Here is a 26,083-nt window from a genome sequence, read left to right on the forward strand (position 1 = left end):
CTGTCCATTTTTAGCAACAAAAAAGATGCATAAATTGGTAAAAAGGACAGGTGTGCCAGGACTGTCAAAAGATGTACTATTTGACATTTCTGAATTTTAGGGTAGAATATTCCCTATTATGCTTATCCTTATACAACCTATATAAGTAGGCACCTCACTCACTCATATACATTCATCAGCATATTCACTCTAAGGAATCCTCTGAATACACACAGAAAACTCTTGCATTTTCTTTTTCTTGCATTCATAGTAGAAAACACACACATAGAATCCCTAATATATCTCAAGTTTGAAGCTTAATTATGGAGCTGTTCTTTGATGTTAGTTTGTTTTGTTGTTGTTGTTTTCTGGGTTGCTGAGCTATATTCTTCTGATTTTCTGACCTTTATTTGGTCTTAGTGCTCTAATTTTTGCTCTAGTTACAGGTTGAATCTGAGTTTCTGATTACTTTTCTCCAAAGTTAGAGATCTATTTTCTTGGTATCTACTGTATTTGTTGCTGTTAAGGTATTGATTTTACTCTCATTAAATGTAATAGCTTTGGAATGCCAAAAATATCATCACATTTGCAACTTTGGATTGATTACATACTTGTTAAATGTTCTACATATTAATCTGGTCATCTATGTGTTGTTTGAATCTCCTCTGTCATGCTTACTGTTGAACAGAACTGGATCTGAAATTTCAGCACATAATAGTAGTATAACTATGAACTTGTTTGTTAATGTTGTGATAATCATGGAACATTTTCTCGGTTGTGTTAGCTTGAACATTTAGGGTGAAGTAACACTGAGATTTTCGGTTTGGTTTGAAGCTGAAGAAACACCCATATCCGGCAGTATAGCAGCAACTAGTGCCATATAAACTTGAAATTTTGAAAGAAGAAGTCTAGTAGAATTCATTTATGTAATGATGTATGTATGATTATGTTTGGAATTTGAGATTTGTTTTTATGCATAGCCAATGTAAAGGGAGTTCGAAAATATCCTGTAGTAACTTTTCCTTTTTTATAGATAATTGCAAATTAGTATCGGGTCGTTTGTCCTATTGTTTGTGTAAATTAAAGCAAAAGTGCGAGCTTATGAGGGAACAATTTTCTTCCTTTGTCATTTGGACTTCAGTTGTGCCCAATTCTAGCATGGCACCAAGTCATCCAAGTTTATGAGTTTTACAATATTTCATATTAATTATAGTTTGCATGGTATATCTGAGGATTCATTTTCTTTCTAAAATAATAATCTATTGTTCAAAGTGACATTAGCAGTGTTAAACTCATTATAATTTGTTGTGTTTTCATGTGTTCATTGCTCATTAACTAAGCTGATTTATAAGGTTAACCCAATGGCTATTCCCTGTAAATGTTGCTTCTAATTTTGTGTTGGGCTTGATATAAGAGGCCTGACCCTCTTTGAGTGAAACAAACTGGACTCAACTTGTAAAAAGTCCAGTTGAGGCTTGCCTGATTGATTTTATCTGGCTCATTGGTTAGTATTCTCACCTGACCATATTATTTGGTTCGATTTTTGATCTTACGTTGTGCCATGAAATCCACGCTTAGTTCTAATTGATTATGCGAATTTCGATGTCATAGAATCAAAACATTTCATAAAATAGTCTAGTTACCACCAATATGTGTAGCTTGACTCAAATAAAGTTCTGCAGTATCAAACCTTCATTAGTTTAAAAAAAATTAGGAAACAAATCAATCTCATGAACACCGTAGTTTGCTTTATGTGCGCTGAATAAATAAAATATCGTGATTATGGGTACAGTTTCTGTGGCATAGTCATGATACATAAATCCAAATTCGGGTGTGCATTTCATGTGACCCGACCATAACTCCAAACAATAATAATAAAATAAACATGTCGTAAATCGCGTGTGCATTTCATGTGGTGCGGTTTGCAACGTGTATCAAAACGACAAGTGTACGACATCGTGACATGTTCCACAAATAATTCCATAAATACTAAAAGCGGTTAAAAGTTAAAAAAAAAAGCACAATAGGTTCTAAACATGTAATAAATCTGATAATTAAGCCAATTATTAATAGTTGAGCGACCGTGCTAAAACTACGGAACTCGGGAGTGCCTAACACCTTCTCCCGGGTTAACAGAATTTCTTACCTGGTCTTCTGTATTTGCGGACCAAAAAATAGAGTCAATTTTCCTCGATTTGGGATTTTAAAATAAACCGATGACTTGGGACATCATAAATATTCCAAGTGGCGACTCTGAAATTAAATAAAATAATCTCATTTCGATTAGTGTCACTTAAATTGGAAAAACTCCCTATCTCTCTGGGGGAAAAAAGGAGGTGTGACACCGAGGCGTTTGACCCACTCCACAAGAAAAGAGGATACTCTATGAACATCCGATTTAAAAATTATAACAATTATAATACACAAGGAAGCACAATTTTTATTAACGGTCAAGTAACCCGTTTGAACTCAAGTAAGTGAAATTCGGTCTCATACAATTCCTTTATCAAGTTTCAATATAATTAAGGCAATTTAATTAACACATAGGGGCAAATTTTTTAAGTATTTCATGATTTGGGTCATAAACTACATGTACATAAGCATAATTAGTAGCTACGCACGGACTCTCGTCATCTCGTGCGTATGTAGCCCCCACAATTAGAAGCAAATATTAATTTACATTAACTATGGGGTAAATTCCCTCTTACAAGGTTAGGCAAGAGACTTACTTTGTCTCAAGCTCGCTTTTCGGCCTCAAATTCACTTTAAATCCTCAACTCGGTGCTGAACAATCCGAAACTAGTCAAACGTTATATAAATTGATCAATACATATTCAAAAGTTCATATTCTAACTTGTAGAGTGATTACCCAACCCCAATTGAAGGATTCCTAAAATTCATCCCCATGTCCACGTGCCCGGATTCCGAAACTTTTCGAAGAAATTAGTTATCTAGAACCTCATGAACTCAAATATATAATTTTCACTCAATTCTATAACCATTTTCATGGTTAAATCCCATTTTTTATCAAAACTTAGGTTTTTCATCTAAACCAATGATTTTCACAATTTTATATGTTAAAATCTATCCATAATATATGTATTTAACTCACATTGAATAGAAATTACTTACCTCAAAGTGCTAGATGAAACCCCCCTCCAAGAGCTCCAAAATCGCCCAAGAGATGAAAGAAAATGAGCCAAAATTGCCTAAGTCTCGCATTAAATAAACCATTCTGCCTCTAGCGATTTTCGCACCTGCGGAGGGACGACCGCTTATGTGGCTCCGCATCTGTGGAAAATCATCGTAGATGCGGCCCTTTCCCAGTTGGCTTACTTTCGCATCTGCGGACCACTGGCGCGTTTCTGCAGGTTCGCTGCTGCGACGCGCGTGCCACACCTACGGCTTTGACCGCTTCTGCAGTTTCCTCTATCGCAGGTGCGCATCCTCACCCGTTTCTATGGTTCTTGGGCTGCTTCTGCTAGCTCGCTTCTGCGAGCTCGCACCTGCGTATGGCCCTCCACAGGTGCAATTGCACCAGAAGCTTGGTGCTTCAGTTGTTCACCCAAGGCTAGACGACCTCCACGCATCATCTGAATGGCATCCGGGGCCCCCGAGGCCCCGTCCAAACATACCAAAAAGTTTGAAATCATAAAATAGACTCGATCGCACCCTCGGAACGCGAAAAGAAATATTAAAACTAAGAATCACAACCCACAACCAATAGAATCAACTTATGAACTTCAAATTCTTCCAACTTACTCTGAAAGAGCCGAAACATACTTAAACCACTCGGAATGACTCCAAATTTTGCGTGTAAGTCTTAAATTATCGTACGGAACAATTCCTAGACTCGAAATCCAAAGCAGACTTTGATAACATCAAAATCTACTCCAAACCAAATGTAAAGAACTTTAAAACCTTCAAAGTGCCAACTATTAATATTAAGTGCCAAAACTCTCCCGGTTCATCCAAAACCTGATCCGAAAATATGCCCAAGTCCGAAATTATTATACGAATTTGGAACCATCAAATCCCGGTTCCGAAGTCGTTTACTCAAAACATTGACCAAAGTCAAACTTAGCCCTTTTAGCCAACCTTAAGGAACTAAGTGTTCCGATTTCAACCCGAACCCTTCCAAATTCCGAACTAACCATACCCACAAGTCATCAAATAGTAAATGCATACGAGGAGTCTTATTTAGGAGAATGGGGATCTAGAAAGTAAGATGACCGATTGGGTTGTTACACCTTCCTTTCCCACTTTTACTATTCATTCCTTCGAAACAGTTGTATTTATTTTAGACCTTATTTGTGGACTTCTAGTTGCTCGTGTACTTGTGACTCCAAATATTTAGGAGTAAACATTATCACGTGATCTATATCAATATTGTGTTAGAATGGGTTTCTATTTCTCATTGTATATCATCATTGTGTTTTTAACTGTTAAAACTAGTTATTTAATTATGTCAAGTCGGCTTGCTTAGCAAGTGAATGTTAGGCGCCATCATGACAAGTTGGTATCATAGCACTAGGTTGTCTAGGTCTTTCGAGTCATGATCAAGCTTAATAGAGTCTAGAGGATCGGTGCGGAGATGTCTGTGCTTATCTTCCAGAGGCTATAGAGTTTTAGGAAAAAAATTCACTTTCTTCTTTCTCTATCGTGCGGTTTTATTCTATCATTAAGGATTGAACCATTCTATCCTCTTACAGATGGCGAGAACATGTACAACATTTGCATCTGGACATGAGCCAGAGCCCTTTGTGGTAGCTACTACCAGGGGCAGAGGCCGAGGTCGAGCCAGAGGCCGAAGCAGAGGCAGAGCTTAGCCCAGAGCTTGAGCAGCAACACCCATAGTGGAGCCTCAAATTGATCATGAGGAGGAGGTCTCAGCTCAGATCGCACCTGTTGGACCAGCTCAGGACCCGAAAGGATTCATAGCGACTCCAATGCTTCAGGACGCTCTAGTCCGCTTGGTGGGCCTTATGGAGAGTGTGTCCCAGGCTGGTAAATTTCTGGTGGCACCAGCCATTTCTCAGGCTGGGGAGGAGCACATACTCCCATTACTCATGCCCGGGAATAGGTAGCTCCCCTATATCAGACTCCAGCAACCCAGCCAATTGGGATAGTTCAACCGGTTATTGTGGCACAGGCCGGGGATAGGCCTGCTATGTCTTCTAAAGCCTTGTTGAGGCTGGATAAGTTTACCAAGCTCTTTCTTATTCATTTCAGTGGTGCACCTTCTGAAGACCCATAAGATTACTTATATCACTGCCACGAGGTGTTGCGCAATATGGGTATTGTTGAGACCAATGAGGTTGACTTTGCAGTGTTGGAGATGATCGGTTCTGCCAAGAGATGGTGGAGATATTATGTGTTGACTAGACTAACTGGTTCACCTTCACTTACCTAGGATTAGTTTTCATAGCTATTTCTAGAGAAGTTCATTCCTTTTACTCTGAGAGAAGAGTACCATAGGCAGTTTGAGTGCCTTCAGCAGGGTGGCATGGCTGTCACCCAGTATGAGACTCGATTTGTGGACCTACCTCGCCATGTGATTATTTTACTTCCTACTGAGAGTGAGGAGATTCATTGATGGTCTCACTTTCAGTATTAGGCTGCAGATGGACAAGGAGATCAGAGATGATATTTCTTTCCATAGGGCCATAGAGATTACTAGATGGATCGAGATGGTTCGTAGTCAGAAGAGGAGGTTGGTATATGATAAGAGGCCTCGTCATTTTGGTGGCTTCATTGGTGTCTCGTTGGGAGGTAGGGGTGATTTTGGTAGAGGCCATCCTCCTAGGCCGTTTTAGTTAGCGCTTTAGTCATCCCAAGATGCTTCGAGTAGTCATGTTCCTTATGTATATCATCCTGAACAGCTAGCCTACAGTGCACCTCTGATCCATAGTTATCAGAGTGGTTATTCAGGTCGACAGGGCCAGTGCCAGGGTCATCAGTCATAATAGCAGAGGGCTTGTTATACTTGTGGACATCCGAGGCACCTTTCTAGGTTTTGCGCCAGATCATAGGGCGACATGCACCAGCAGGGTTCTCGTGCCATAGTTCCGACATCGGTTGCTTCACCGCAAGCTCAGCCAGGTAGAGGCGGGGGTCAGGCTGCCAGATGTGGAGGTTAGGCTATTAGAGGTGGAGGTAAGGCCGTTAGAGGTGGAGGCCAGCAAGCTAGAGACCGTCTGAGGGGCGGAGGTCAGAGTGGTGGGGCCCATCCCCGTTTTTATGGATTCCTGGCTAAACAAGTGTTAACATAATTAATCTATTAGGCTAACACCTAGGTGAAGGTTATATTTCTAGCCTTTTTGCCTATTTGAAAATAACAAAAAATAATTAGTCAATTTCTAATTTCAACTCTCTAGTTAATCATTATTAGTATATTTCATAGAAGTAATTTGCAACACAAACTTGTTTGAAAGTGTATTTAAATCAACCAGATAGTGTAACAGAGGGTAGGTTTAAACAATATTTGAAAGTAGAGGGATATATTTGACTCTTTTTCGTTTAATAAATGTCGAAAATGTCTCATCTTTTATTTTCAAAAAAAAAAATACACCCGCACCAGCCTTGAGTAATCATCAATCAAAGTCATAAAATACCTGGCACCACTTTTGGAGGGACTATTTGGACCCTACACGTCCGAATGTATATAATCTAACTTGTCTCTGGTCTTGTGCTCTTCCTTCTTGCTGAATTTTACCCTTGTTTGTTTACCAAACACACAATACTCACAAAAATTCAAAGCTTGATTTGTGTACCCATCCAGCAAATTCTGCTTGCTCAACAAAGACAATCCCTTATTACTCATACGACCAAGCGTAGGTGCCACAACTGAGATTGATTTAGATTACTTTTTTTAGAAGCTACAATAGCTTCCCCTTCAACTACACTGGCTTGAAGATGATACAATTTAAAATGCAGTTTACTTCATGAGTACCATGGAGCCTTTACATACTTTAAGTATTTCAACTTGGGACAATCTCTCTTGTCAAGACCTTGCTCCCCTCATTCATAGTAGTTCTGCTTCTTGCTCTAGACTTCGATCTGGCGGTTGATTTTTTCCTGCTAAAGTTCCCTTGTTGTGTTCTTCCTTTACTTACAAAGATCCTCATTCTCAATTCTACTATCTGGAAAGCTCTTTTTCAACTCTTTAGATTTTAATGCATTACTAACGTCTTCCAGTGAAATATTGTCTTTCCATATAGCAGCGTATCAGCAAAAGTATCATAAGACGGTGGTAAAGAGCATAACACAATCAAGGTCTGCTCCTCACTCTCAATTTTGATATACACGTTCTTCAGGCCCATTATAATTGAATTAAACTCATCAAGGTGAGTTTTGATAGGTGTACCTTCATTCATATATAGATTATATAACCTCATTTTCAGGTAGAAGCGATTTGTAAGCGATTTCTTAGAATACATATCTTCCAGCTTCTTCCATGTCGTTGTTGCAGAAGTTTCTTCAGTAATTTCCCAAAGTACGCTATCTGTAACGCTTATGAAGATCACACATAAAGCCCTCTCCTTCAAGCCTTCCTTCCCAGTCTCTTTCTTCTGTTAAGGAAAATCCTCATCAATTGCCTTCCATAACCCTTGTAACACCATGGATGATTTTCATCCTAATCTTCTAGAAACTAGAACACCCTTCAAATTTTCTACTTCGTACTTTGTGTTGAAGATGATGAAGACATCCTAACTCTATATTATATGTAGAAACTCGAACCTTGCTCTGATACCAATTGTTGTGGAAGATCGTGGGTTAACTAGCACACAATCACAAACAAAGCAATTAGAGAAGAAAAAAATAACACAAGGATTTAACGAGGTTCGGCTAAGCCTAATCCTCAGGGCAAAAGCAGAGAGAGTTTTCCACTATAATGAGAAGAAAAACACAATACAATCTATAGAATCCCCAACTACAACCTCTATATATAGATCCCAAATAATTTTAAACCTATAAGAGAAAGGTTTCTCAATTTGACAAAGACAATAGGTTTTCCTTTCCCAAATCTATTAGAACAATGAGTTTTCCCAAACCTATAGGAATTATGAGTTACCCATAAATATAAGGAAATAATTTAAGGCATAAAAAACACAAAGAACAAAAAGTTAATTTCAAACCTTATGGTGGGGTTGGACTCCTACCGTTCTCATTTTTCTCCCCCCTCCCTCATGTATAATAAATTTTTAAAGAAAAGTTCTGCAATAGATGACGGGAATGATGATTTTGGAACTACTTTTTGCAAAGGTCCATCATACAAAATGAATGAAATTGGAAGTATAATTGCAGGCTGCGTGCAAATAAATGAACAAAAGTTCATCTGATAAGAACAACATTAATCTTGGAAGTACATAGCTTTTTATTTCATTGATTGTCGTAGAATTGAACTTCCAAGAGCTCCCCTCTAGATAGCTAACATTTTCAAATTTCTAACATGTTGGTAACGTTACGTCTATAAAAATCTATATATTTATATAAAACAGGGACACAAAACAGTTACGTGACACCTTCCATTGTTTAGAATTAGTATTTATCTTTTTTTCCTATTTTTTTTGGCTATTTTACTTCTTCCTGTGATCTGCCTAAACAAACCTGAAGAGTCAGGTCTCTTAACCAAAGAGCCTTAAGTTCATTTTATTAGTAAAATTAATAATGAAACGTTTCGCGGTATTAATAATGAAACGTTACATTCCTTGATAGTAATAGTGGAAGGCCCAGGAAAAGCCATTGTTGACAACCTTAGTTCCCTTATCTCCCATTCTCAATCTTTTTACTGTATTTGTTTCTACTATTATTTCCTGCCTCCACCAAATACTTATAGGTAGTATTGACCACATTGAATCGTTGATTACTTCAAACTTTTTCCGTATTTAATTCGTCTTCGTTGATATTCTTGGTGTTAGTTTGTCTGATGAATTTGTGGGTCTGTTTCACTGTTTGAGAGGATCAGTGAGAAGAAAATGTCAATCAAAGTTTCAGCATCAACAGAAATATTTTGTGCTCCAATATTTTTTTTTTCTTTTCTAGCGACATGATTTTTATTAGTGATCATGTTGTCATTAGTACTATTTTTTCTTTTAAAGACACTTTGTCATGGTTATCCTACAGAGTTTGCATTTTATTATAGGTTCATCCGGGACCATTCTAAGGAGCACCAGATTAATGCATCCAAATAGAAGTTTGATTGATTATATATTGGACCCATTGTAAGTAATTCATGTGTTGTGCGTGTGATAGAGCAGTCTATTGATGTTGTTGAAGAATTCTGCATATTCCCATCCCCTTTCTATTCTGTCTCTCACTCACCTCCTTCTTCCTTTAGTTACTTACCTGTACTTTTTTATTGTTATCCTTCCGCAATTGTAATTTGATTTTAGTATATTAAACAAAGTTCAGTTAAGTCCCAATTTTCCTTGTGTCCATAAATTCAAAGGGTTCCCTCTTTTAATTTATTTTTAAGAATTCAATTTGTTTTTTAATGACTGAGATTTGAGGATAAACTAGATTATGTTTATCTCAAAAGACCTTCATTCTTGAAAGTATAATCGTTCTTCTTTTTATCGCTTTCATTAATCTATCCCTTTTTCGGGAAGTATCACTCTATTTTGGCTAGGGATTGCCAATAGATAAATGAAAAGTTCATAATATTTTCAGTGGATCTTCTATTCAGGAGATGCGGCAGTTGATGCTAGAAAGAAAAAGAAAAAAGATGCTGGTTTATAAATTGCTCCGCTGCTATTGTTTTACCAATGCAGCAAATTACGTAATTAATCCTTTTCGGATTTCGTTTATTTAGAAAGATGAAAACTTGTGAAAAAATTTATTATAAAGGTAGTTTCACAATGGGAAACTGTACTTTTCCATTATAGTGTATGGACTGTACTTTTTCTGTAGGAAACATCTTGAATATGATTTGTTTACTCTTGATTTTTGTCATGACTTATTTGCATTCTTTTGCTTAGAGTAAGTTGTCTATGTAGTAACTTTTAAGTTATGGAGTAACTTCTTGGCCTGCCAAAAGTTGGAGCTTAATATCTGTTAAAGGATGAATTCTGTGCCTCAGTGCTAGAATTATCTTTTATATGTAGAAATTTGTATGTCTTCTATTCTGATTGAATTTATTAAAGCTATTTCTAAATTCGCTAACATATTGGGAAAATTCTCTAGTTCAACTTATAATTATATGGACGTACATGTATCAAATGAATGCACCTATACATCCCTGTAATTCTATACATCTTCCATTTATAAAGAGCTAAAAGAAGGAGATGATAAGTTGTGTATTCATTCGCACTGAACATCAACCAGCAGAGACTTATGAACTCCAGGACACGGATCACTGCCGAATTTCTTATATGACTGGGCAACAGTGCATTTTGCCTTCCCTAAACAGGCCTGGAATTCATATAAACTTGTGGTATTATTAAGTGGAGCAAGGGTAGATTTTGGATTCGAATCTGTGACGTGCGCGCATACCTTTGTGACTGAAATTGCGTCTAAAGTGATGTTAAGAGGGTTGCCCATTTCTTCCTCAAATATAACTAGTAGGTTATTTCTAGGTTTGAGAAATGACCTTGGAACATTGTACCTACAAATACACAGTTGAACATTATTATACGGCACTCATGTCCTTCTCTTGCTCACACGCATAAAATTGAATTTATACACACTGACGGTGTAACGAATTTTGTATATAACTAACGTACCAAGTTTGTGAAGGAAGACCTGCAGATGTGTGAAATGAGACCCAATATCTGCCGATACTTTGGCCATTAACCCAAGCTTCACCTTTCCCCATGGACCCAAGATTTAGAGCAATTGGACCATCACCCTTGGGTGCACTGAAAATGGACTGTGAAAATGCAGAACTAAAATATAAAGTTTACTACAGATATCAGAATTTTAAACTAGGTGATGCAGGACACGACCAATATTTTTGAAAGAATAAAGAAATAGATTTAGAGCTCCATTTGGACATAAGAAATTTTTTTCCTTTTTTCCAAAATATTTTCACTTTTTTCCGAAATCAGCGTTTGTTCATAAAATTTTCAATTTTCGCTTGAAGTTGCATTTTGGAAATTTTCGAAAATTTGAAAAACTCTAAAAATCTGTTTTCCAAAATTTTCACTCAAATCACTCACAAAATTTCAAAAACAACCCAAAATTATATTCATGTCCCAACACAACTCAAAATTCACCATTTTTTGAATTTTTACAATTCTTATGTCCAAACGCCCACTTAGAGAGAAAAGAACAAACGCTAACTAAGGGGTTTCTGATAAACCCTCGGCATCCCTCCCTCCAAGAACTCCTCACCTTGCTCTTGGGGTGACTCGAACTCACAATCTCTTGGTTGGAAGTGGAGGGTGCTCACCACTAAAGCAACCCACTCTTATCTTAATCAACCATTACATGAGTACTTATTTATAAAGATTAATAATCCTAACAATAACGATAAATAATAAATTTCTAAAAATTGAGGTAGTAAAAGAGCCTTGTGTAGCGGTAAAAGTTGACAAAGTATGATCAGGACGTGGCAGGTTTAAGGCACAGAAACAACCTCGTAAAATGTAATGTAAAATTGCGTACAATAGGTCCGAAGAGGTCTATTATACAATTTATACGAAGGATCAATATACTTACCTTGTACCATGTGAGCTGTTGAGAAGAGCCTAAGCTGCTCCAATTAGCATTCTTTGATCCTTCATATGTGTAAATTTGTAACTTTTCACCCAACAGTCCAACCTTAAACACACCATTTCGAAAAGAAAGCTTAACATAAAAATTATGCTCTCTAAATATATAATTATGCTTAACCTGAAAGCTAAAACCAGAGGTTTTCTGTTTTAAAAAATTAATGGATGGAAAAATTAGGTGAAGCTAATAGATACTAAAGGCAATATTATTTGTGGCCAGCAATTACCTGATAACCCCAGGGGAAAACAGTGAAAATTTTGACCCCTAGACTGTTTTGAATAATCACTGAACGTACGCCCAGAGACCTGCGCTCAAGAAATGCTCCTGAATCCTGCAATTAGAAAAAGAAAGTTTTTAAGTAGTTAACACTAATTAACAACACACAATTGTAAGAAAATTAAACTATAATACTGTAATTGACAATGTATTCAGGTATAGAGAGTGATCTTTATATTTAATCTTAATCCAGGAAAACTTAAAAGAAAATATGAAAAATGCAGTATTAAGTACAAACCGGTAAGCCAACCGTTGCACTTAGTAATGAGATTTGGTTTGTCCCTTTATTTAGAGCAACCATGCTTTCTAGTGTAAATGATGTATTTCTAAATTGTCCTTGAGCAGAACCTACAAAAAGAGAAGACAACAACAAAAAAAAATTAAAATTATGAATAATTTCATCCAATTTTACTTTGCTAGATAATTACTCTATCCTTAAATAGAATACACTTTGTATCATTACGTATACATGTCATAGAATATAAGCGAAACAATCAACCTATTGATATTAGATGATCCAACGGATTGATGATTCTCTTTATACCCATGAAGTGAACCCTATTCGTCGTTATATCTTAGACAAGTAAACACCAATCTCATTATATATTATATATGCTGCAAATTTACAGATCGTGCTCACCCACAAGAGCTCCATTCACAAAAGCATGTAAAACATGTCCTAAGGACTTCACACTTAGTCTAGCCTGCTGCTCCTGAGAATCCTGCTCAAAACTATCACATAAATTAAGACATAAGTTAGAAGATAAATACAGCTAGTAGTAACAAATTAAAAGAGTTTGGTTGCATTTCTCGCGATGCATTACAAGATTTCGTTAATCTGGTATTAAAGCAGTCCTGTTTCTGTAAGTTATGCGACATACTACGGAGTGTTTGGAATTCAATTACCTGGCAGTATACCAAAGATAATCGGAGGCATCTTTCGTAGTATTCGTTTGCTCCAGTAATGTTTGTGATCTCAGTGTGGTTGCATCAAATTGCGGAATAACATCTTGGAATTGTTCCCATTTCTCAGCTGAATCAAACTTGAATACTGGCCTCGAACTTCTTGTGTTGAATTGAGTACTCACCTATCGCACATGATTATTGGTATGTACAGATCAGAACATTTCTTACATGGTCTGTTGGTAAGTAGGTAAGCCTATTAGGCTCTTGAATACAGAAAAGAGCAAATTAAGTTAATTAATCCTTGATACTCCATCTGTTTCATTTTATATGATACTCTCTCTCTCTCTTTACTTCGTTGTGAGTAAAAATGACAACCTTCTTTCCTTTTTACCTCGATTACACGCTCTTGTAGCCATAGAAATGTCATAAATACTAATGATACTTCTAGTATGTGCAAAACGTCTTTATTTTTTTTTTTTAAAATTTCATGCCCGTTGAAACACCACTATATATAAAACAAAACAAGTAAAAACAAAATGTGATCTGATGTTCAAAATGAAGATAGGTAGGTACCTTGGCTGTATTGAAGGCTACAATGTTGCAGTCAGGTAAGATGCTTATAGATTTTGGAGGTAATTGGTATGTCAAATTTTGGAATCGCACCGTTGCACTTCTTCTATTATCTGCGTTCACCAGGAATGCTGCACAAGCTCCTGAATCTCCACTGAATACATAAGCCTGCAGATTTGAAGTACAGTTTGCCATTGAGTCATTCGATTCATGGATCAGTAAATTCTTGAAAAAATTAAATGGCCTTGTGCTACCTCCTGTAGTTGACCTAAAGATTGCATGGTGGGAAAACTAGAAAGTATAGCTTCCGAGCATAACTTTACTGCTGCATGTAATTCCTTCAGATGACCCCATTTTGGTTCTCTGATTAAACCTGCATCACAATGCTTACTATTGAGTTTAAGTTCTATGCACTGACCATGTAAATTAAAGTAAATCTCTATGACGTACATTAATATGTAACCTGATAAAGATGATTTACTTGTTATCATATGTTAAAATTCATTGTAAAAGTTGTTACTAGTATTTATAACTTGAATCCAAAAAGATCTATGTTAGGATAACTTACCATACTCATCAAGTGGAGCTTGATCATAATAACTTGTTATCATAAATTCAGCAGCAGTCCTGCCAAAATTTGTGCCTCCATGATACTGATAATAAAGCCAAGAAAGATTTGAGAGTCCAATGTAATATTAGCTCTATTTTTAGTTGCTAATATTATATATAGGCCACTTGGCATTTCAGGACTATAAAAGGTGTAGTAAAACCTTTCCCTCTAAAATAGACGAAAATATAAAATAAGATTTGATTAGCATTATATTACAGGGTATTGTTGAATTTACCATGTAATAGTTTATGTACGTTCCATTCTTCCTTGCGATGAACAGAGCAACTTGAAAGGCAATATCTTCTGCTGATCTAAGTGTTACATTCTGACCATACACTTGATAGCTACAAAATAGAAATAGAAATAGAAATAAGCAAGTGTTAGTTTTGAATAAGAACTCTTAATTTTGTAGAGTTGGATAATGAATGAAGTCTTACAAGCTTGTCCAGTTCTCTGTCCAGAGTGACGGCTTATTGGGTGAATTTGGCCCTTTAAATGTTTCTCCACATTTCATTCCATTGCATGTGTTAATCTGTAGAGAACATAGTGGTGCAAACACGTGAACCATGCATGCAAATTCTAGGAATCAAATTAATGTAGCAAGAATATGCCATTGCTACCATAATGATTCTAAAACATCTTTTCCTCATTTAATAACATATAGTAGTCCAGCTTGATAAGAAAGAGTGAAGAAAGATCAGAGGGTAACGGCTAAGAATATAACTAAATTATGAGTTTAACTTCCTTGTACTTTTTTTTAAAGAGTATAATATACACCATTAGTGTAAAGAGTTCTTCACACTATCAAGTTACCCCAAAGGATGTATACAGATAAATGTTTTTTACACTAACACTGCATATAACTTAAATAATTTTTTTTCATTATATATCAGGTCACATAATAATTACATGCAAGAATACACGAAAATGGAATTAGTACTATGAAAAATAAAGTACTCCCTCCGTTCCAATTGATGTGAACCTGTTTGACTGGACACGAAGTTTAAAAAAAAATGAAGACTTTTGGAATTTATGGTCCTAAACAAGTCAAATAGAGGTCCAGAGTATTTGTGTGGTTATAAAAGCTTCTCATTAAGGGTAGCATTGAAAGTTTAAGCTAAATTATTTTCATATTTAAAAAGGAATCATTCTTTTTGGAACAGACTAAAAATAAAATAGGTTCACATAAACTGGAACGGAGGGAGTAAGAGCCCGTTTGGATTAGCTTATTTGAAGTAGCTGATAAGCATTAGGTGCTGAAAAATATTTTTAAGTGCTGAAACTGATTTAATAAATAAGCAGTTACGTGTTTGGATACAAGTGTTGAAATTGATAATAAGTTGCTGCAATATTAGATTAAAAAGTGCTGATAAGCTCTTTTTCTGTTAAAATGACTTAAATAACCTTAGAACTGTTTACACTTATAAAGACGTAATTTCTTCAAAATTTTAGATTCCAGATCGATTCAAATACAAAATATTGTATTTGTCATTTTATTTTAAATAAAATTGTGCTTAGATAAGATAATTTGTCACGTGTGAGATGCACGTGAAGGAGATAAACCTCACTTACCAGAAGTGATATCTCCTGATCCTGATCGAAAATGTTGCATATTAGATAAGGAGAAAGACTCCTTACTCAAAGAGAACACGGTTTAAGAGATGGATAGAGTTAGAGGTTGAGATTAACTAGAACTCTTCTACCAAGGAAGAGTAACATCAGTATTCTAGTCAATCTCTGTTTACTAACTCTTTAAATATCAGTGTTGTTCTCTTTTACAGATAACGCACATAAGCAGAAGTTAAACGTGAATTGAGAGCAATTTTGCAAGCAATTTATGTGTGATTCAAGCGTGCAATCCTAAAGCTACTTGAACCAGATAGAAAAACCAGTTCCAAGTGTCTATCTTTTATTCTAGCTCAATTGTAGTAGGAATTTTCGTATTGTACCTTTCAGCTTTATCTAGAAGCAATTGTATTAGGTACTTAGAGTTTTCAAATTAGAGTTAACTTGAAGTTGTCGCAACAGTTGGGGTTGTGTGCTACAACAGGATTAGAGTTAATCCTAGGTTTACAAAAGAGTTTTTGTAACTGCAGTTTTTAGCTCAGTGGTTTTAATGGAGAGGTTGGAAAAATCCTACTTGAAGGTAGTCGTGGTTTTTTTACCTTTTGAGCCAGGTATTTTTCATGTAAAATCTCTGTGTTCTTTAATTTTTGTACTTATTATTCCGCAACAGAAGTAGTTGGAACACATAGAAGAACCATGTCCTTCTATAATCAGGTTAAGCAAAAAATTGGACACCACACAAATCACCACCCTCTTGTGTGGTATTGAAGTATAAAATATCAATTAGTATCAGAGCAGGTTATCCTTGAAGAGGTTAACACCTTAGGAACAGATCAAGATGAGTGCACCACCTGAAAACTTGGAAGGACAATCCCACTACTAGGCCTCCACTCTTTAATGGTCAGTACTACTCCTGGTAGAAAAACATGATGAGAGATCATATTATTGGAGAGGACTATGAACTCTAGGACATTGTTACTGATTGTCCCCTAGCTACCATGAAGAAGAATGCTAAAGGAGTGGATGTGCCAAAGACTAGAGCTGACTGCACTGGTGAGGACTTGAAGAAGTGGGAAAAGAATGCTAAGGCCAAGAAATAGCTTATGTGTGGACTTGGTCCAGACGAGTACAACAGAATTCAAAGCTGCACTACTGCTAAGGAAATTTGGGACACTTTACAAGTGGCTCATGAAGGAACTCCTCAAGTGAAGAGATCAAGAGGAACACTACTATATTCTCAATATGAGAATTTCACTATGAAAGAAGGAGAAACCATCCCTGATATATATACAAAGTTCACAAAACTAACAAATGAACTTAAGTCTCTTGGAAGGATTATCCTTGAAGAAGACAAAGTTGAGAAAATTCTGACAAGGGTTTTGCTAGTTACTTGGGAAAGCAAAATCACTGCTATTCAGGAATCGAAGAACATTGCCACTCTCAAGTTGGACGAATTGATTAAATCTCACAGCCTATGAACTGAGAAGGCAGACCATGAAGATGGATACTCCCAAGAAAGAAAGAAGCCTGGCTCTCAGAATTGTTGAAGGTGCAGATCTAGAGGAAGATGAAATGGCTATGATCACGAGGGACTTCAAGAAGTATCTAATAATAGGAAAAGGTTCTTCAAGAGGTGCAACTTACAACAAACCAATGGTCCCTGAAAAACAGACCAACGAGGGCTGTTACAAAACTGTCCTTAATGGGAAATTGAATGGAAGAAGGAAAGGGATTAACGAAGAAACAGGAAGAAGGAATAGGTTCATCCCAAGAAGAACAAAGGATCAACGGAGGCTATGGTTGCTGCCTGGGGAGGAATGCTCAGATGAGGATTCAAAAGATGAAGATGGAGATGAACAAGCACTTATGGCCATTGGAGAATCGGATGATGAACAAGAGGTAAGTGTGATTCATTTCAAAGACAAGATTAAATTTTTGTCTAAAGAAAAGCTATCTAAGTTACTGCTAGATTCATTGATGAGTTTAAGGTCATAAACAATGAAAAGGAACAGTTGTCTAAGGAATGTGTAATTTTGAAAGCTAAGTGCAAGAATCTGGACTCAGGGCTAGTGAAAGTGATAGTAAAAATACTGAGTTGAAAAACCAGGTTCTTGAACTTGACACCACTGTGTTAAAGCTTAGATCTAAAAATTTAAAACTGATGTTAGGAACAGGTAAAAAGAAAGTTGATCACATACACCTCACCTTAGAAGAAAATTTAGGAAAAATGAAGGATGTACAAAAAGGATGAGTAGATAAGAGTCCTAAAAGAAGATTTAGGCAAGGTTAAGCATGAACTAGACAGAACTTGCAAATGGAATAAGTCCTCTGATGCACTATCTTGGCTACAAGAACATCACAGTAGCAATAAGAGAGGACTCGGCTATAGGACCCCTGCACCTAAGTGGGATCCCAAAAGCAAGTACATCACACTTCCTAAGAACAAAATCTGCACACATTGTGGTAAGACTGGTCACTTTAAAAGTGAATGTAATGCAAAAGAAAAGGCCAGTCAAAAGAACAAAACCTTTGTTCAAGGGAAAAATAGGCTGCTAGGATGGGCTAAATAGAATTTAATTCACCCTTTTGCCTATAAAAAGGGACCCAAACTAGTTTGGGTTCCTAAGACTAACCCCGGATTTTCTCTTGTAGGTCAAAGTGAAGGGGAGCAGCCAAATATGGTACATGGACAGTGCCTGCTCAAAGCATATGACTGGAAGCAAGAACCGGTTCCTTTCACTTGAGGACCTCAAAGGAGGTAATGTCTCCTTTGGAAATGGTAAGAAAGGAGAGATCATTGGGGTTGGAAAGGTAGGTAAGATAGACTCACATTCCATTGAGAATGTCTACTTGATAGATGGCTTGAAATATAGCCTAATCAGTGTATCACAACTGTGTGACAGAGGTAACTTTGTAGCATTCATCTTTACCAAATGTTTTGTGATAAATCTTACCACTGAAAAGATTGTTTTGCAGGGAAAAATAGTAAACAATATATACATTGTAGATCTGTCCACTCTTTCAGAAAATGAACTCACCTTTCTTAAGTGTTTTGGACAATGATCCCCTCCTTTGGCACAAAAGACTTGGACATGCAAGTTTAAGTCAACTCAACAAATTAGTCTCAAAGGGCCTGGTGATAGGGCTGTCTAACATCAATTATAAGGAAGACAAATTTTGTGAGGCTTGTGCAAGGGGGAAGCAGGTAAGATCCTCTTTTAAAAGCAAGAAAGTGGTAAGCACGACCAGGTCGATGGAATTGGTTCATACAGATCTCTGTGGCCCAATGAGAACATTAAGCAGAGGTGGTAAAAAATATGTGATGGTGCTTGTTGATGATTACTCTAGGTTTCCTTGGACATTGTTTCTAACATCTAAGGATGAAGCATTTGACATGTTTACTACCTTTGTTAGAAAAACTCAGAAACAACTAGGTAATCAACTTATATTAATTAGGTCTGATCATGGAAATGAATTTGAAAATGCTAAGTTTGCTGAATTTTGTGATGAGCATGGTATAGATCATAATTTTTATGCCCCTAGGACTCCTCAACAAAATGGAGTAGTTGAAAGAAAGAATAGGACTCTTGAAGATATGGCTAGGACTATGCTTCTTTCTAGTAAACTGCCCCATAGCTTCTGGGCAGAAGTTGTAAACACTGCATATTACATTATTAATAGGTGCATGACTAGACCTCTTGTAGAGAAGACGCCCTATGAGTTACTTAAAGGAGAAAATCAAATATATCCCATCTTAGGGAATTTGGATGCAAGTGCTTTGTGCACAACAATAGAAAGGACTCCCTAGGTAAGTTTGATCCCAAAAGTGATGAGTGAGTATTCTTAGGATATTCTTCACATAGCAAAGCTTATATAGTGTACAATAAGAACTATGTGTGTAGAAGAAAGTGTACATATAGTTTTTGATGAAACTAACATTCTTTCTGAGAGACAGGACATGAAGATGAAGCTATTGGGCTGGTAAGAGAGTTAAATGAAGTCACAGGTCAAGCTGAAGCTGCACTAGAAGAAGGAACTGGTTCTTCCATCTAGGGCAACCTGACAGGGGGAACTGAACAAAGAAGAACTGAATCTAATCCCCAAATGGAACCTGTCCATGAGCATGTTCCTCAGCAACAGAACAGAGAAGAAACATCAAACAGAAACCAATTGGTTGTGAAACCTTACAACTGCCAAAGTTCTCATCCCATTAAGAACATAATTACTGATCCAACATCTGGAATTAAAAGTAGATCTCAATTAAAGAATCTGCGTGCTTTTGATGTTTTCTTATCTCTTATTGAACCTAAAAATATTGTTGAGGCTTTGCAGGATGCAGACTAGGTGGATGTAATGCAAGATGAACTCAATCAGTTTGAAAGAGGTCAAGTTTGGCATCTGGTTCCAAGACCCAAGGATAGATCAGTAATTGGCACTAAATGGGTCTTCAGAAACAAACTTGATGAAAATGGAACTGTTATAAGGAACAAGGCAAGGTTGGTGGTTCAAGGTTATAACAAGGAGGAAGGCATAGACCATGATGAGACGTTTGCTCCAGTTGCAAGATTGGAAGCAATAAGACTCACCATAGCCTTTTGCAGCACACATGGAATTTACTCTTCACCAGATGGATGTCAAAAGTGCTTTCCTAAATGGATACTTAAAGGAAGAAGTATTTGTCAAACAACCTCCAGGGTTTAAGAGCAAGGAGTATCCGGATCATGTATACAAATTAAACAAGGCTCTCTATGGACTCAAGCAGGCTCCTAGAGCATGGTATGAACGACTATCCAAATTGCTGCTTGAACATGGCTACAAGAGAGGTAAATTTAACAGTACTATTTTCTTGAGAAAAAAAGGTAAGGATCTTATTGTAGTACAAATATATGTTGATGACATAATTTTTGGGGCAACCACTGAAAAACTAAGTAAGGAATTTGCAAAACTTATGGGGAGTGAATTTGAAATGAGTATGATGGGTGAGCTTAATTTCTTCTTAGACTTGCAAATTAGACAAAACTCAAATGGAACCATGATCCATCAGCAAAAATATGCAAAAGAGTTGATTAAGAAGTTTAAAATGGAAGAATCAAAGGAAATAGACACTCCTATTACAACAACCAAAAAATTGGACATAGATGAACCTGGTTCATCTGTTGATCAGAAGTTGTATGGGGGTATGATTGGTTCACTTTTGTATCTTACTACTAGCAGACTTGATATTATTTTCAGTGTAGGGCTTTGTGCTCGATTTCAAGCAAATCCAAAGGAATCCCACTTGATTGCTGTCAAGAGAATATTGAGATACTTGAAATGCACTACTGACCTTTGTCTTTGGTATCCAAAAGGTAGTAATTTTAACCTAGTGGGATATGCTGATGCTAACTATGCAGGTTTCCTTGTGGATAGGAAAATCACCTCAGGTATGGCACACTTCCTTGGTTCATGTCTTGTGCCATGGGCTACTAAAAAGCAAAATTCAGTGGCCTTATCCACTGTTGAAGCTGAGTATGTTGTTGCTGCTTCATGTTGTGCTCAATTGTTGTGGATCAAACAATAGTTGATGGATTTTGGTATTGAAGTTGGTTGGATCCCTATTTTCTGTGATAACACTAGTACTATTAGTATGACTAAGAACCCGATTCATCATAAAAAAACTAAGCACATAGATGTTAGATACCATTTTTTGAGGGACAACTATGAGAAATTTACTATAGAATTTTGTGCTACTGATAAATAGATTGCTGACATCTTTACTAAAGCACTGAGTAGAGAGAACTTTGAGAGGAACAGGTTAGAATTAGGGATGGTTAAGATCACCTAATGGGACCAGTTCAGAATGCACAATGAGAAAAAAATATGAAAAATAAAAAAAAATGGTTAGAAAATCTGGAACTTGTGTAAATATCTAGATTAATCTTTGCTAGTCTCATACTGTAAATAGTATACTCATGTGACATGTGTTGATATGATTCACTGACCTCTAACAAAATTCTCTCTATTTTGGTAAATTGAGGCATGATCAAGAGGATTCTTAGTAAAGAACCTGGTTCATCAGTACTGATTCATCTGAATAACGAGGTATGTTTTATAGACTCTGCACAATTAGAAATAATAATATTTAATTCATGAGCAGAGTACTACCTAAGTTCAAAAACATCAAAAAAACCTATCCCTCTAAAGTTTGAACCTGTTCCGTCTCTAATATAATTCTCACCGCATAAAACGCCTAGAATCTAGGGAAGCTTAACTGCTCATTCAACCTGAAATTTCAAGTTGATTGGACTTCTAATTGACTACAAAAAGCTACCGTTAGTCATTAATTCCCCTCCCTCTTTAAAAACCACATCATCACCATCACTGCCACTCTCATAATTCTCTAAACCGTCAATTCTCTTTCATTCTCTATTCTTCTCTCTTCTAAAACCCAATTCAGAAATCCTCTTCCAAAATTAGCAAAGATGTCTAACCCCCAAGATAACCCAGACACTCCTCCACAACTTACCCCCTCTGATTCCTCCACCCCTCCTCAACCCAGCACAACCCCCCAACTTAGGAGAAGGCAAGTGAAGATGCTTGCTCGCAAAACTGTGGCTACAGGTGCACTTTCAAAGAAATTGAACGCAAATTAAAGGCTAGCCAAGCCCAAGATTCTGAAAACTCAGATGACTCCTTCAAATCTGCGAGTGAGGGGGAAGGAACTGGGTCTTCTGATTCTAAGAAGGCTCAAAATCCCCCATTCTGAGGTACGTTCTGTTCTAGTTGAAAATTTAGACAATAGGTTTGTTCTGGTTGGGTCTGTTATGAATGCGGAAATGCCTGAGTCAAGAAGGAGAGGAGGTAAAAATAAAAGTGAAAAAGAAAAGGAGAGTGAGGGTGTGAGTAGTGATGTGAGGGAAAAAAGGAAAGAAGTGGTTGATTCCTTACCCACTTCTGAAATGGTTGGACCAGCTATCTGTGGGGCTGAACATGAAAATGTGGAAGAGATTAGCAAGAAAACAGGGGGAAGTGGTTTAGGGGAGGCTGCTGAAGGGTTGGTTAATCTCAGTTCACAGGCAGATGAACCTAGTTCATCTATTGAGGAGAACCTAGCAGATGATAACTAGGGATTTTGATGCATTTTATACTCCTTCTTGCTTATGTTTTGATTAGAAATTCGTACAAAATAGTCCCAAAAGGCTCACAAGTTGTGCTTGATTGCAGGTTTGATCAACAAAGTGACAAGATGTCAAAGATCAGCTCAAAAGGAGTGAAACTTGCACAAGTACCAAGACAAGACAAAGCTTAGGCAAAACAGGCCCAATGCGGCCGTGCACCATTCTGTGCGGTCCGCACAAGGAGGTTCAGAGAGGTGGCATTCAGGCAAAAAGGGCAATGCAACCGCACTAGGTTTTGTGCGTCCGCACTGGGATCAATATTGCCGCACTCGATTTAGTGCGGTCCGCAGTAAGAAGGATCAAAGAGTTTCCAACTTCTGAGTTTCAAGCCAATGTGTTCCGCGCTCTATTTCATGAGGACCGAACTAGAAGCCTCCGTCGCCATTGTCCATTCTTTGCGGTCCGCAGTGCCTGAGTTCAGAGAGATAGGTTTTCAAGTGTAGAGCCTTAGTGTGGCCGCACACCATTTTGTGCGGTCCGCACTAGCCCTGCAGGGGTATTTTTTTCCAATTTTTTCAACTTAGTATAACTAGCTTCTTTTCCTATTTTTAGGGTATCAGATAGTTTTTAGTTGTAGCTACACTCATGGGTTCGAAGTATTTAGGTATTTTGGGCAATTTTATCTACATTTCACCATTGAATCTTATTGTTTATCTTGGTAATTTATTAATATGAGTTGTTGTTCATCTATTTCTTGCTTTTCTTCTTCAATTATGAGTAGCTAAACTCATAAGCTAGGGTTGTGGCTCAACCCTAGTGTGGGTAATTGATGGGTCTTGTGTTTTAGGGCTAGATTGACTATGAGTGTTTTATATTTGGGCTAATTTCATGTTTAATTGTTGAATTAGTGGTTGCAAACACTAGTTTGTGTTTAGTTGACTTGAGCTCTTCTTGAGAAAGAGAGCTTGAGTCTCTGAAATTGGTCCAACAAGGAATTGGGGCGTACTCAAGAGATTGATAGCTCCAATTAAAGGGTTAAACCTCGAGAGAGTAATACCCGACTTGAACCTTGATTGCTTGCGCAAATTTGCATATCCAATTGGTCTTGAGAAAGTCAATTCGGGCAAACTCACTCGAACCACTGAGAGGTGTAGAGTGGGTAAAATTGTGCAACGGTTATATCATACTCTCCAAATATGTTAATCATGCCTTAGACTCAAGTATCCGTTAATTGACCACCTAGGCAGAAGTCACTACCCTAGTCCCTTTTAAACTATTTGAGCAACCCGCAATATTTTACTCTTAGCTTATTCTAGTTTAATTCACCATTGTAGTTTGATAAAAGTAGAAGTAAAACCAAAACCCAAAAATGTTTAGAAGTGTAATTTGGAACACGTACACAACCCTAAATTAGATAGATACCCGACTCCAACTTCTAGCTCTCTGTGAAAATTGATCCCGACCCTAAAATCGGGTAAAAGTTTCTTCGATCCTCTCTCGCTACTCAATAGTAGTGTAGGGTAGGCTTCGATCAATTTTTTGGCATCGTTGACAGGGAGCTAACGGTTTTGGCTATCTATTTAGTTAGTTTTGTGTTTTGTTCTTCTTTCCTTCTTTGTTACTAACTTGTTTGTGTCATAAGTGTATTGTTCTTCTTTCCTTCTTTGTTACTAACTTGTTTGTGTCATAACTCAGGTACCAAATGGCAGCGAACAACACTAATGACCCTCTTGGAAATGTGATTGTGAGGGAGGAGGTAGATGATGTCGGATATGATGAGGTGCCTCTTGTACCTCAAGGACAACATAGAGGCCGCCAGGCCAATGCGAATGATAATAACAATATTCCATACCCTCCTCTGCCACCTCCAAGAGTGGCTCCTAGAGTGATTCCGAAACAAGGCTATGCAAGTGCTATCGTCCCACCCTGAATCCGGGCGGGCAATTTTCAAATAACCAATGTGATATTGACTTTACTAGAGCAACGTGGTTACTTCACGGGCTCATCAAATCAAAATGCTTACAAATATCTCAAGGGGTTCGTGGATACATGTTGGGGGAGCAAGCAAACAAATGTGTCCGAGGATGCTATCCGGTTAAGACTCTTCCCATTCTCACTTAGGGGGAAGGCATTGGATTGGCTCGAGCGACTTCCCAACCATTCCATCACTATTTGGGATGAGTTGGCAGATAAGTTCATTGCTAAATTTTTCTCACCGGGGCATATGGCGGCATTGCGAGATGAGATATTGGCCTTCAAGCAAGAGCCCACGGAACCTTTGCATGAGATTTGGGAGCGTTATAGAACAATGGTGAAAGAATGCCCCAACAATGATATGACCGAGGTTATAATCCAACAAACTTTCTACCGGGGAATTAACACCACAAACTAATGCATAGTGAACCAACTTGCCGGGAGCAACTTTATGAAGTTGTCATATGATGAGGCATGTGATATACTTGACGATATGGCTAACATTTCTTCTGCATGGTAAAGTAGAGCCAATGTGCATCAAGGTGACCCCACGATTACTAATTTGCACAAGGAATTACATGATTACGGGCAAGCTATAGCTGAGCTGACAACTACTATGAACCAATTAGCAAAGGCACAGTTGCAACAAGTCCAAAATCCTCGCCAAGTGAATTTCATGGAGAGTGTCAATATGCTTGTCAACAAAAGAAGGCAATAAAACCAAGAAAATTCTGAGCAATTTGATGATGACTGTGATGGATTTCAAAATGATGGTTATGATGAACAAAGTGAAGAGGTTCAATACGTAAATAATTATCAAGGCCAATGGGGCAACGCTTCCAACCAACAACAATGGAGAGCTCAAGGCAATTGGGGCAATCAACAACAAACAATGGTAATTGGGGGAACAACAACCAAAACAACAACTAGGGCAATCAGAATGACAATCAGAGAAACCAAGGAAATTGGAATGGTAATAACAACAATTGGGGTGGCAATAACAATCAAGGTGGATGGAACAATGGAAACCAAGGAAACTGGGGGCAAGGCTTTCAAAGGCCCCCAATGTACCAACAACCGAGCAATCCACCCCTATTTTCATCCCAAGGTCCTAGTTCTTCTAGCAATGATATGTGTAGAATTGAAATGATGTTCGAACAGATGATGAAGAAGAATGCGGAATCAGATGCTCAGTTGGCTTCCCATAATACCTCTATCAGAAACTTGGAGGTGCAGTTAGGCCAAATCTCATAGTCTTTAAATACTCGCCCTAAGGGTGCTCTACCAAGTGATACGGTAGTGAACCCGAAAGGTGGGAACAACCATGTTATGGCGGTTACAACAAGAAGTGGGAGAAACGGTGATGTGAATGCCTCCAAACAAAAGTAAA

General features: G+C 37.4%; 1 protein-coding gene across 2 annotated transcripts in view; it reads right to left on the reverse strand.

Moving 5' to 3' along the window:
• Window positions 1–10,098: 10,098 nt before the first annotated feature.
• The window catches only part of LOC104244888 (beta-galactosidase 16-like), a 35,733-nt gene continuing 19,748 nt past the window's right edge, over window positions 10,099–26,083 (reverse strand). The window contains exons 7-19 of one of the 2 annotated variants that reach the window (XM_009800406.2): window positions 14,494–14,588; window positions 14,292–14,400; window positions 14,015–14,099; window positions 13,701–13,819; window positions 13,450–13,614; window positions 12,877–13,058; window positions 12,611–12,702; window positions 12,209–12,318; window positions 11,921–12,025; window positions 11,641–11,742; window positions 10,704–10,849; window positions 10,474–10,585; window positions 10,099–10,392 (exon numbers count right to left, since the gene is read on the reverse strand). In XM_009800406.2, the coding sequence (XP_009798708.1) occupies window positions 10,282–10,392; window positions 10,474–10,585; window positions 10,704–10,849; window positions 11,641–11,742; window positions 11,921–12,025; window positions 12,209–12,318; window positions 12,611–12,702; window positions 12,877–13,058; window positions 13,450–13,614; window positions 13,701–13,819; window positions 14,015–14,099; window positions 14,292–14,400; window positions 14,494–14,588 (1,533 nt within the window). In that variant the 3' untranslated portion in view covers window positions 10,099–10,281. Of the gene's footprint in view, window positions 10,393–10,473; window positions 10,586–10,703; window positions 10,850–11,640; window positions 11,743–11,920; window positions 12,026–12,208; window positions 12,319–12,610; window positions 12,703–12,876; window positions 13,059–13,449; window positions 13,615–13,700; window positions 13,820–14,014; window positions 14,100–14,291; window positions 14,401–14,493; window positions 14,589–26,083 lie in introns of those variants that run through there. The other variant, XM_009800408.2, reaches the window with a different exon arrangement.

Source organism: Nicotiana sylvestris, chromosome 4 (genome assembly GCF_000393655.2).
Source record: "Nicotiana sylvestris chromosome 4, ASM39365v2, whole genome shotgun sequence".
In the NCBI taxonomy this organism is placed as follows: Eukaryota; Viridiplantae; Streptophyta; class Magnoliopsida; order Solanales; family Solanaceae; genus Nicotiana; species Nicotiana sylvestris.